At 44.4% G+C, this 12,264-nt stretch overlaps 3 protein-coding genes across 3 annotated transcripts in view; 2 read left to right on the top strand and 1 right to left on the bottom strand.

The window, feature by feature from the left end:
• The first annotated feature begins 13 nt into the window (after positions 1-13).
• LOC117567890 (tyrosine--tRNA ligase, cytoplasmic) lies at positions 14-2,020 on the top strand. The gene is made up of 4 exons (XM_034248162.2): positions 14-741; positions 797-1,163; positions 1,219-1,548; positions 1,605-2,020. Exons 1-4 carry the CDS (start codon positions 18-20, stop codon positions 1,849-1,851), a joined length of 1,668 nt encoding a protein of 555 aa, XP_034104053.1. The 5' UTR covers positions 14-17; the 3' UTR covers positions 1,852-2,020.
• A 215-nt stretch (positions 2,021-2,235) lies between these two features.
• The window catches only part of LOC117571642 (elongation factor-like GTPase 1), a 90,343-nt gene continuing 80,314 nt past the window's right edge, over positions 2,236-12,264 (top strand). Inside the window, exons 1-4 of the mRNA XM_034253872.2 lie at positions 2,236-2,477; positions 2,540-4,566; positions 4,622-5,060; positions 5,119-5,232. Coding sequence (XP_034109763.1) covers positions 2,324-2,477; positions 2,540-4,566; positions 4,622-5,060; positions 5,119-5,232 — 2,734 coding nt within the window. The 5' untranslated portion in view covers positions 2,236-2,323. The remainder of the gene's footprint in view (positions 2,478-2,539; positions 4,567-4,621; positions 5,061-5,118; positions 5,233-12,264) is intronic.
• Positions 5,654-12,264, bottom strand: part of LOC117570966 (uncharacterized) — a 33,074-nt gene continuing 26,463 nt past the window's right edge. The window contains exons 2-5 of the mRNA XM_034252909.2: positions 10,435-10,583; positions 10,218-10,296; positions 7,152-7,302; positions 5,654-7,087 (exon numbers count right to left, since the gene is read on the bottom strand). Coding sequence (XP_034108800.1) covers positions 6,384-7,087; positions 7,152-7,302; positions 10,218-10,296; positions 10,435-10,583 — 1,083 coding nt within the window. The 3' untranslated portion in view covers positions 5,654-6,383. The remainder of the gene's footprint in view (positions 7,088-7,151; positions 7,303-10,217; positions 10,297-10,434; positions 10,584-12,264) is intronic.

The raw sequence follows: 12,264 nt of genomic DNA, 5'->3' as shown, positions 1-12,264 counted from the left end.
CATACTGCGTACCACGCATGCAGTTCTCTTCCTCTTTCGTCGGCCAACGATTTCACATAGCCTGCAACAGAAGCATTCGAATAATCATCATCAAAATGGTTGGAACCACTTTAAGCGCTGAGCAAAAGAAACAGCTCATTACGCGCAACCTGCAGGAAACGCTGGGCGAGGATAAACTCAACAAGGTGCTGCAGGAGCGCGATCTGAAAATCTACTGGGGCACAGCAACAACAGGCAAACCACATGTCGCCTACTTTGTGCCCATGTCCAAGATTGCCGACTTCCTCAAGGCTGGCTGTGAGGTGACCATTCTGTTTGCCGATCTGCATGCCTATCTGGATAACATGAAGGCACCATGGTCGCTGTTGGAGCTGCGCACACAGTATTACGAACAGGTGATCAAAGCCATGTTGAGCTCCATTGGAGTGCCGCTGGATAAGCTCAAGTTTGTCAAGGGCAGCGACTACCAGTTGTCCAAGGAGTACACACTCGATGTCTACAAACTCAGCTCGCTGGTGACTATTCACGATGCCAAGAAAGCCGGCGCCGAAGTCGTTAAGCAGGTGGAATATCCGCTGCTCTCGGGTTTGTTGTACCCAGGATTGCAGGGCTTGGATGAGGAGTACCTGAAGGTGGATGCACAGTTTGGTGGCGTGGATCAGCGCAAGATCTTCACATTCTCCGAGAAGTATTTGCCACAGCTGGGATACGAGAAACGCATTCACTTTATGAATCCCATGGGTGAGTCGTCAAAAGGCATTTCACAACTTTGCATCTCACCAATTTTCATTTCCAGTACCTGGCTTGGCGGGTGGCAAGATGTCTTCGTCGGAGGAGGACTCTAAAATCGATCTGCTCGATTCGCCCGCAAATGTCAAGAAGAAGCTGAAGAAGGCGTTCTGTGAACCCGGAAACATTGCTGACAATGGTCTGCTGTCCTTTGTGAAGCATGTGCTCTTCTCGCTCTTCAAGGAAGGCGAAGGCTTTGAGATCAATCGTCCAGCTGACAACGGTGGTGATGCCACATTCCTCAAGTACGAGGAACTGGAGCAATACTACGCAGACAACAAACTGCATCCTGGCGATCTGAAGGCAGCTGTGGAGAAGTACATCAATCGTTTGCTGGATCCCATTCGTAAGGCATTCGAGACGCCTGAGTTGCAGTGAGTTATTGAAAGAAGATTAATAGAAATATTGACTAATTAAGCGCCTTGTTAGAAAACTGACTGCTGCTGCTTATCCACCACCAGCTAAGGTGAAAGCGAACGCGCCAGCTGCTGCTGCTGCTGCTGGTGATGAAGATGCGCCACATCGTCTGGACATACGTGTGGGCAAAGTGCTTGAGGTGTCGCGTCATCCAGATGCCGATACGCTCTATGTGCTGAAGATTGATTTGGCGGAGGCACAACCTCGCACCATCATCAGCGGTCTGGTGAAGTTTGTTACCGTGGAGGAGCTGGATCAGCGTCTGGTCGCTGTGCTCTGCAATCTGAAGCCTTCCAAGATGCGTGGCATCCTATCCGAGGGCATGGTGTTGTGCACATCCAAGTGAGTTGCGATTTTTATATTTTAGTGGTCTCAATTTTAATTGTTATTCTTTGCAGCGCTGATCACACCGTCGTGGAACCCATTGTGGTTCCATCCAAGGCTGCGGCTGGCAGTCGTCTAGCTTTTGAGGGCTACAGCGGCACACCCGATGAGCAGCTGAATCCCAAGAAGAAGGTTTGGGAGAAACTGTCCGTCGATTTGAAAACTAATGCCGATGGTGTTGCCGTCTGGAAGAACAACTTTTTGCTGACTACGGATGGAGAGCAGCTAACCAGCAAATTGGCCAATTGCGCGATTAAATAAACCAGAATGTCCAGTCCACACCTGAGCCCTTGTAATACTTATAAACACACATAACTAAGCCGACAGTTCACACGCAGCGAAATGCATTTTTATATAATACTGCTTTTTATTATATATTTTTGAAATATGAATGAAAAGTTAATTAAAGCTTTTTAATTGAAGTGTACAATTTGAATTTGCTAAACAAGTTGGTTTAACACATTTATTTTTATTGTTTCATGTATTGAAATATTGCAGCTATTTGAATGAGTACAATTAGACTTCCTTAAACGAGTACAATTTGAATTTCCTCAACGAGTACTTTTTGTGCGCACAACGATGCCAGTTGGCAGCAGCACACAGCTGATTGAGCTTTCGCAGCTGATGTTGTAAACTACTCGTTGCAGTTATCGATAACAGCAAGTCGATTGCACGCATGTTGTTTAAAAAGTGTTTTGGCAACAAGTAATAAAGTTAAAATTAAACGTATAAAATGCCCGTTGTGGACGCGGGAGACCTAGCTCTGCTGCAGGCGAAACAGCAACAGGTGCGCAACATCTGTATATTGGCGCACGTGGATCATGGGAAGACTACGCTGGCGGATTCCCTCGTGGCCAGCAATGGCATCATTTCACAACGCATGGCTGGTTTGTTATTGTTGTTGTTGCTGCGACGCTTTTCGTGTTTATATGAAATGCTTTAATTTTAGGCAAGCTGCGATATATGGACAGTCGGCAGGATGAACAGGAACGTGGAATTACAATGAAAAGTAGCAGCATTTCGCTTTATTATCAGGACAACAAGAATGCTGATTATTTGATTAATTTGATTGATTCCCCTGGCCATGTGGACTTCTCTAGCGAAGTGTCCACAGCAGTTCGACTTTGTGATGGTGCCATTGTCGTTGTGGACGTCGTAGAAGGCGTTGGACCCCAGACACGCGCCTGTTTAAAGCAAATCTACGAGGAGCAGTTGAAACCTGTGCTGCTGCTCAATAAACTGGATCGTTTGATACTGGAGAAACAACTGACGCCACTGGATGCATACTTTCATTTGACTCAAGTGCTGGAGCAAGTCAATGCAGTGCTGGGCAGCATCTTTGCCTCCGATGTGCTGGCCAAAGAGGACATCAATGCCAAGGATAACTACGAGTCAGCGTTGGAGCAAGTGGATGACTCGGAGCTGTATTTCTCACCAGCTGCTGGCAATGTGGTCTTCTGCTCCGCCTACGATGGCTGGGCCTTTGCCGTGGGTGATTTTGCTGCCACATACGCTGAGCGTCTGGAAATGAAACGCAACGAGCTGGAGCAAGTGCTCTGGGGTGATTACTACTACAACAGCAAGAAGAAGGCGGCTATGCCTGGTGCCCAGGAGAAGGCAAAGAAGCCAATGTTTGTGCAGTTTGTGCTGGAGAACATTTGGAGCTTGTATGATATTATTGCCATACGCAAGGATAAGGATAAACTGCCGCTGATTGCCGAGAAGCTGGGACTCAAGTTGGCTGCGCGAGATTTGCGCGTTACGGATCCCAAGCTGCAGATTAAAACAGTTCTGGGACAGTGGTTGCCCATTGATCGTAGCGTGCTCGAGATGGTGGTGCGTCATGTGCCACCACCGCATCTCATCAGCGAGGAGCGTGCTCAGCGTTTGCTGTATCCAGCGAATGTGGAATTGAACACGCTGCCAGCTGCAACGTTGGAGTTAAAGGAGAGCTTCAAGAGCTGCAATGCGAGCAGCGAGAATGTGATTGCCTTTGTGTCCAAGATGACGCCAGTGCACGTCTCGCAGCTGCCACAGAATCGTCCCAAGCGACTGACGGATCAGGAGCTGCAGCAGCGACGCGACGAAGTTCGACGTCGCATCGAAGAGCGCAAACAGCAGACCGAACAGACAACGCTCGACAAACTGACGGAAGGTGTGGAGCAGCTAAGCACAAAAGCTGACAAAGTAGAGGAGACTCCGGAGGAGGCGCAAGCGGAGCCTATAGTCGAGGCCTCGGAGTACGAGTTCGTTGCCTTTGCACGTGTCTTTAGCGGCACCTTGCGCCGTGGCATGCAACTGTATAATCTAACGCCCAAGCATGATCCGCGCCAGCCTGCGCATCGTGTGGCCGAGACTGCGCCCTATGCCACCAAGGTGACTGTTGGCGATCTCTACATGTTCATGGGCGGCGAACTCCAGCTGCTGGATGAAGTGCCAGCTGGCAATATTGTGGGCATTGGTGGCTTGGAGGCGCACATTGTCAAGACGGCCACGTTGAGCAGCACTTTGGATTGTACCTCATTCAGTGAGCTGAGCATTATGGCCACGCCCATCTTGCGGGTGGCCATTGAGCCAGTGCAGCCACAGGATATGCCCAAATTGGTCAAGGGACTGAAGTTACTCAATCAAGCGGATGCATGTGTGCAGGTATCTGTGGCACCAACAGGAGAACATGTAATAACCACCTTGGGTGAAGTACATGTGGAGAAGTGCGTGCACGATTTGGAACAGAGCTATGCCAAGATCAAAGTGAACGTCTCCAAGCCAATCGTGTCGTTTAGGGAAACAATTGTGCCCGATGCCACTGTGGATATGGTAAACGAAGCCATTGTGAAGACAGCTGACGATAAGGATATTACCAAGAAGATTGCTGTGCAGCAGACGCTCAACAAACTGGGCACATTGCGAGTGCTTGCTGTGCCGCTCCCACAGGCTGCTGTGGAGCTGCTTGAGCAGCATGCCAACGTCTTCAAGGTGAGCATTAAAAAGAGTATTTTAAAGATTCCTATTAATACTTTTGCACTTTCAGGAACTGGCTGCCACCCAGCGTAATACTTTATTATCAGAGAAGTTTAGCACCTTGCTGACTACAATTAAAAATCAACTGTCTGCTGCACTTGAAGATATACAACTACATGGTCTAAGCAACCTAACGAGCTCTGAGCTTGTGGAGCGCATTTGGGCGTTGGGACCACGCAACTGTGGCACAAACATTCTACTTAATCTTAGCGACTATGAACAGCCGGACTTTTGGTCCACACAAACCAAGAGCTCAGACACAGATGTGCGAAATGTGAGCGATGCTCGTCGAGATTTCAATAGCTCGCTGGTGAATGGTTTTCAGCTGACAACAGGAGCTGGGCCACTGTGCGAGGAACCGATGCAGGGCGTCTGCTTTGCGGTGCTCGAGTGGTCAGTGCAATCGGAGGGCGAGGATCTCAATGCACGTGGGTTTGGGCCTTTCTCAGGTGTGTTTGATATAATTACTTTAATTATTTACAAGTATTTAAAAGTATTTTCTTATAGGACAAGTTTTGACGGCGGCCAAGGAGGTTTGTCGGCAGGCTTTTCAGAATCAAGCACAGCGTCTGGTGACGCCTATGTACAGCTGTAACATTGTTGTTAATGCCGAAATGTTGGGTAAGTTTTTACAACTTAAATATCAATTGGGATTTAGTAACTTATTTTCGACTGAATGATAAGTGTACAGCTTAAACGGTAAGAACTAGGAGGCTGTAATTATTCCGAAAGATAGCTTACAAAATCTGGTCATGTTCTACTACAATTATCTCAAATCGCATTAGTTTTCGGACTCAAGTAGGATAATTTTTTAAAAAGCGATACTTATTTTAGGTAAAACTTTTCTTTAAAATGAAATAGTCATTGCTAGGAACAATTTTTTTTTACTGTATCATCAAAACAAAGATAATAATAATATACCAAACTAATAATATACCAAAATGCACTTTCGGTATTTTCACTAAAACTTCACAGACAATAAAAACGTCATTGCAATTGCATTTAGTATTTATTTAACTAAAATGTATAAATAATTTTTTATTACATTTGCATTTTGAATTCGCCGTAAACAGCAAGAAATTCATGAATTGTTTTTTTCAATTTCAAATTAGGGATTTCACATTGATAATTTTTTGTATTGTTGGTTTCTTGATTTATTTAACTACTAGTAAATGCAGCTTAAGTCTAACATAAATAAGCAACTAAATATATTTTCGTTTTCTTCAATTCTTCAATTTAAATAATTGTTGTCTGCGAATTTCTTGGAACTAAACTAAATATTGTTGTTTTGTCGTGTTTCAATATGTATATAAATATGTTATTAAATTGAGGCCATGCTTGAGTTACATGCAAAACAAATTAATTAAACAATTAGTGTGGGCGGGACGTGGGCGCGTAATTGTTTAATTAATTCGTAATTGTTTCAATAAATAGAAAATACGTACGAGTATTATGTTTAAATTAAAAAGAGACGATCCAACTTGAAGATCGGAAAATGCCATTTCAAATGCTTAATGCTTAAGGGTGTCTTAATACCTAAATTGTAAGTACGTTACGTTACGCGACGTGATGCGACGCTACGTTACGTAACGTAAAACCGCCTCTCACGTAGTCGTAGTTGATCTCGCTAATCGAGACTCGTATTTCATGCGATCTTCATTTTTGCTTCAGTCACAGTGCGTTTGTTATTCATTTTTTTTTTGCCGAAAATTATCGTGTTTTGCTTTTCAAAATTTTGTGCTAGAAAAAATTTAACTACTCTAGTTCCGAACCTAATCCCAGACAATAGTCTGTTGGAACTCCAGCACACGATCCCAGGGAAACTCGGGCTCAAAGTCATCCAATGCCGCATCCAAGGCGCGCTTCACTCGGCTCGAGTCGGGCAACGTCGTCAGCTCCGCCGGCGATTCGCTCAGCTCCGAATTGAGGTTGGAGTCCGCTTGGAGTGTGGTGCGTGCCTCCAGCTCATCGCTGGCCTGTGTGCTGCTGCTGGGCGTCTGTCCATCACGCTCCTCGGCTGCGGCTTCAATTGGCGGCGCCTCGCCGCGTCGCTCGTTGTTGCGTCCGTAGTTGCTGCCGGGGAAACCGCTCAGGGTGAATTGATCCGGTCGGAAGTTGGGTGAACTGTGCGTGTTGTGTGTGCTCTCTGGACGATTCAAATACTGATAGGAGCTGCTGCCGCCGCCGTTCGCAAACGATTGATCCTGTGGCTGATAGTTGGCACTGATGGCCGAGCTGCCCACTTGGCTTCCGCTAGAGCCGCCTCCATAGATCGGACGCACATAGGTGTCCTTCTGAGCTCCCAGACCACCGCCATTTACACTGGGACGATAGAAGGGCTTTTGCAGCTGGTAGCGCTTGGGAGGCTGTGCGCTAGGTTTGCGCACCGAGTAGCCAGGTTTGACGCACATCATGCCAAAGACACGGATTCCGGGAACGCTGGCATATGTGGGTTGATCATGGGCCATGGGTCCCTCTGTGAAATGCAAGCGGGGAATTAAGAAATGCTTGTATTAGAATTAGAAAACTTTCGTACTTACCCATTTTGAAGTGATCGGGACAGCGACAGATGACGAGATAGTGCGATTTGCCAGTGCGTGTGTTTTGCAGCGCCAACAGCGACCAATCCTTGGGGGAGCGGCATTCGCGCATTTCTGTGGTCGCCTCGCAGGTTTTAGCCAGCGTAATTGCCTGTTGATTAGCCAGAGTATTTAATATGTGTAGCTAGCCGTCTAGACTGCACTAATAGCTAGTGTTGGAAGTGCAGCTAAGTGCTGCATGCCGCTGGGCAGCCAATTAGACATTCACTTGATGGTGGCGGCATTGCCCCTGGGCATCAAAGAAAGTTGCGCCGCGACCTTAGTCTAGCTTCACATATTGAATGACTGGCTAGCTCCCTGACTGACTGATTGTCTAACTACCTCATTGAACTGCCTTAGTTTAGCTGCCTCCGGGACTTACTGTTTCACAGAATTGCTCCCTTTCTCCTTAGTTTAAAGCCTACTTAGCTCCTAGGCTGACTGGCTGACTGAGTCTAGCTACTTTGTCTGCCTCTCTGTATTGATCTCTGGCTCCTTCTCTGAGCACCTCCCCGGTTGTCTGACTATCTGAGTGACTGTCTGACTACCTCAGTGACTGCGCATCGAACCAACTTAGTCTAGCTGCCTCCTAGTCTGATTTTCTTTAAGAATCCATTCCTAAATCCTTGGCTTATGGTCTGAATACCTCCCAGGCTGCTGTCTAACTTCTCGTCTAGATGCTTTGCCTCTTGTCTGAATACCTCCCAGGCTGACTCTTTCATTATCCCTGAGTGCTTACTGCCCATTTGATTATTGTTCCGTCTGTCTTCCTGACACGAGCCTCCTCTCTAATACTATCTCTATGACTGACTCCCGGGACTACCTCTCAATAGTCCCAGCTTTTCCTCTCTAACCCTGACGTGCTCCCAAACTCTCGCTATTGTCTAGCTGGCTATCATTGATCGTTGGGGCAAATTGAAAGTTAACATGCAACGGGCGAGCGGCAGACTTGACTCGGACAAGTAGCTGTCACTTACACCAAAGCCTAGGGCGTTGATGGCTGCTCTAGCGGCGAGAAGGGGATTGCAACTGGTCGGGGGAGGGGGGCGTGTTTGTGCCACATTAGCTAAGCTCATGATCCCGCTTGCCGTGTTTTCGGTGATCGCCTTTCAATTGCTCTGACATGATTGTCCTTTAACAGATTTTTCGTGTTTTGCCGCAGTAGCAAAAGCAGCAGCAACAGCAACATCAACTGTTGCAAGTGGCTGTGGCAAGTTGTTGCTTGGTGTTTGCCGCTGTCAATAATTTGATTGACTTGCGGCGCTCTTTGCATGTTGCCCCGGCATTTCCTTTCGCCCGCTCAAGTTGTTGCTCTTCATGTTGTTGTTACTGCCACAATTGGCTGCCATTCAGGTTAATGTGGCCAGCTCTCTGTGTTGCACAGTTGCCGGCTGCCAGTCGGTTAGCTTCGTTTTCCCAGTTGCTGTGCCAGTTTTTCTAGCTTCTCACTCTCTCCTAGTCCCGTTCCCGTTCCCGCTCTCTTTCTCTTGCCGCTTGTCGAGTGTTTTTCTAACGTTTAAACGCATTTTCATAATTTGCTCTCTGGTACAGTTCCGGCAAGATATCGAGACAACAAGTGTGGCATTCAACGGTACTCTCTTGTACAATTATGCACCACATACGAGCCTCCCCACCACTCTTTCCCCCCTTTCGCCCACGCTACTTGTTGCACCTGTAGACCATTAAACTATTAAAATTGTGCTTTATTATTTAATTCACATGATATTTTCCTTTTTGATGTTGACCAGCCAGTCAGCTACTAGAGGCAGCACTTATAACTCAATTAACTGCTCCGTCAACTAATTGACGACGTGAGTTAGCCACACACACACTCTCAGGGAGTAGTAGGGTGGGTGGTGAGAGGAGTAGAGACACATGGAGTAGTGCCAGCAGTGCTAGGAAGTATCCTTCTAGGAAATCTTGTTTGGCAATCTAAACAGTTACCAGCTGGGATCGCTCGCTGGTCGTGCTCAGACAGAAGATCTATCATTGGATACCAATTACTTTGATATGAATTGCAATGCACTGGGAAAACACGTTGCACTGAGAAAATCGAATTAAATTCCAAACGCGCAGTGTTCTTCCTTTTTATTTTTATTTTTGTTAAGTTTGGTTTGATGATTTTCCGAAATTGATGCAATAATCTTCTTTTATTATCTTTTGATTGTCTTTTATTATTCTATTTATTGCTCCTTAGTTTATGGGGTGCTGATTATGATTGCAACTTTATTGATTTAAAATTGCATTCTGTGAGGAAGTGGATTTATTAATGAAATCAATCTAATCTCGAAGTCTCGAAGCTCAGTTTCATGCTAAAATATTATCTTAATGCACTTTTGTGCCGGATGAGCTTTTTCTAATTTAGTAATGTATTTCCTGTAGATCTTAATAAATTTGTATTCATTTCTAATTCAGATTTGAGAATGTTTATAAATTTAGCCACCTGCTTATAATTAAACTTTCTGAAGACTTCCTAAACAAACCTTATTAAAAAGCGAAGAAAAATCAATCAAACTTTAGGCTCACACTTTGAGTTCAATATAAAACATAATTAAGAAAATAATGTTCTACTAAAACTAACTAATTGTCTGACTCCTCTGTATATTCTGAAGTATACAAAAAGTTTCATCTGTAATTCTGTGTGTCCAATTTTTTCAAACGTATTCTACATATGTAATTTTGAAATATATATTGGAAAAAATTAGAAAGCTAAGTAGGATTTCATTCTAGATTGTATTCAATTAATATTAATATCAATTTTATATTTATAAATTGTCATCCTAACATTTGAATGAAACTTAAAGTTTTTACCTTCTACCTTCAAACTTCAATTCAATCTTTCCTCTTTGTAAACCTCAAGTTCAACCCTCCCTTCACTCAGCTGCTTTGTTAATTCAATTCCCTTTTGCAGACAAATCAGATGCAGTTGTCGCTCATTCGTTTCGCTAAGTGTACTTTGGCAGTTTGGCTTTGGATCGCACGCCCCCTACTGTTAGATGGCAGATTGTAGAACTGATCTTGACTTACCTTCTTCTTATTATCACCGACCAATTTGGTGGTGTGCTGATCATCCTCGTTGAGACTCGCCGAACAGGGATCACGATATCTGCGAGAGAAACCAAGGAAACAGGAAAAAGACAGATTGGGTTTAGTGTTTAGCAGCTGTCTTGCTGAATGTCTGTCTGTCTGTCTCTTTGACTGTATCTAACTGAAGGTCTGTCTGTCTGCTCAGTTGGATGCTCACCTTGATGGACAGGCGCACAGTGGTTGGGTGTAGTTGAGACGCACATAGACCGCATTGCAGACCTGTTGTATGGCGCATTCGGGCAGCAGATAGATGTGTTGATTGTGCGGATAATAATGATATTTGGTGGGTTTCGCTGTCGCCGTCTTCTGCAAATAGAGTTAGAATAAAATCAGATATCAGTTTGCTGTCGTGATTGATGTGGCCAAGGGAACTTGTAATTAAACTAAGTATTCTTTTTTTTTTTTGCTGTTGCTGTTGCAGTTGCAGTTGCATCACCCGTTGCGTGGGCTTGAGGCATCATCATCCACAAACTTCAAGTTGCAACTGGCGATTCCGTCGCGCTTGTCAGTTGCAAATATTTGCCTCGCTTTGAGCTTGTTTGTCTCCTCCTCTCGTTGGCTCTCCATGAGCCGTCTAAGTGTGGCCAACGCACATATTTGTTTTGCCTGCCTGTGTGTGTGTGTGTCTGTGTTTGTTGCTCTTGGCAAGTGCGAAATTGACGCTCAGTTGCAGACGTAACTAAACAGTCATCTCTTTTTTTTTTAATAATAGTGGACAAGGTCCAGGCTCAAATTGAAAACGGTTAAACGCAATAAAGGCACAAAGCACAGAACGTCAGAGGCTGCAACTTCAACTTCAGCTCACAAGCTGAAGCTCTGCATTCAAAATAGACTTGCAGCAGGTTAATGGCAAACGAGACCCTCACATAATGCCACAAATTGCATGACTGCACTCGCCTCTTGCCTTCTCTTGCTTTGCTGCCAGCGGAAGCAAGGGCAACAAAAATGAAAAGTTATTAAGAAATTGATGCAATAGAGTTGGGGAAGCATCAGCAGCACGTGTGTGTGTGTGTAGCACACACACTCTACACACTCTCTTACTTAGTCTTACTCTAAAGTCTTGGCTTACTTCTTACTTCTTACTCTTTGCTATTTGCTTGGCAATTTGTGCGAAAGGCGAACCACAATCGCAGTTGCAGTCCCATCCCATCCCAATCCCAACCCAATTGCATCGCCCCGTCACTTCCTTTCCATAAATGCCAACCATTTCCCAGCCATTGCCAACTTTTCCTTGCCATCCAGCAAAACTTTCTAAATGTATTCCCCATTTACCCAAACACACATACATACATACATAGATAGTTCCTTCTTCTCTTCTCTATTTTTGTCGTCATCATCAACATTTCAATGGCCTTTTGCGCACTTTTGTTTAGCTATTTAAATGTTTTCAAAAGTACTTTTGCATCCCGTCTTTTTTTTCCATTTGCAATGAGCAAAGTTTTATTTTGCGCCCTTTACGCTTGGCAGCAGCTATCACTAACAAATTAAATAAATAATCACTGGGTTCGTGTATACGTGCAAAAGAATTCAACAAACTGCAGTTGCACTCGGTAAGAGTTAAGCTGCAATTAATTGAGCCATTTAATTATAAACAAAAGAGCAGCAAGAGACTTCCCCATCTGCTGTCGGATTGTGTATTGAAGTCTTGTTACTTTTTAATGATGTGGATAAGTTGCTTGAGAAAATTTATTAAGTGAATGTTTTTCAATTATAATGCTTTGGAATTATTCGACGAATGTTTTTGATTTTTGTTGAGTTGGTTTAGAAATGTCTTAAGTGAATATTATTCGACGAATGCTTTTAAATTTTATTACTTTTTGAGAAAATAAATAATTCAACATTTTGACATGGTATTGTAAATTTGTTAAGGATTAAAGACTGCTACATTTAAATAACATCAAGAGTCATTTTAAAGATGTATAAGTTGAATGGGATAGACTTCATTTAAAAAGTTGCCCTTTCGACCAAAATTACATAAAAAATACAT

This window comes from Drosophila albomicans, chromosome 3 (genome assembly GCF_009650485.2).
Source record: "Drosophila albomicans strain 15112-1751.03 chromosome 3, ASM965048v2, whole genome shotgun sequence".
Classification (NCBI taxonomy): domain Eukaryota; kingdom Metazoa; phylum Arthropoda; class Insecta; order Diptera; family Drosophilidae; genus Drosophila; species Drosophila albomicans.
The sequence above is the reverse complement of the archived record's forward strand: the minus strand, read 5'-3'. Positions and strand labels throughout refer to the sequence as shown.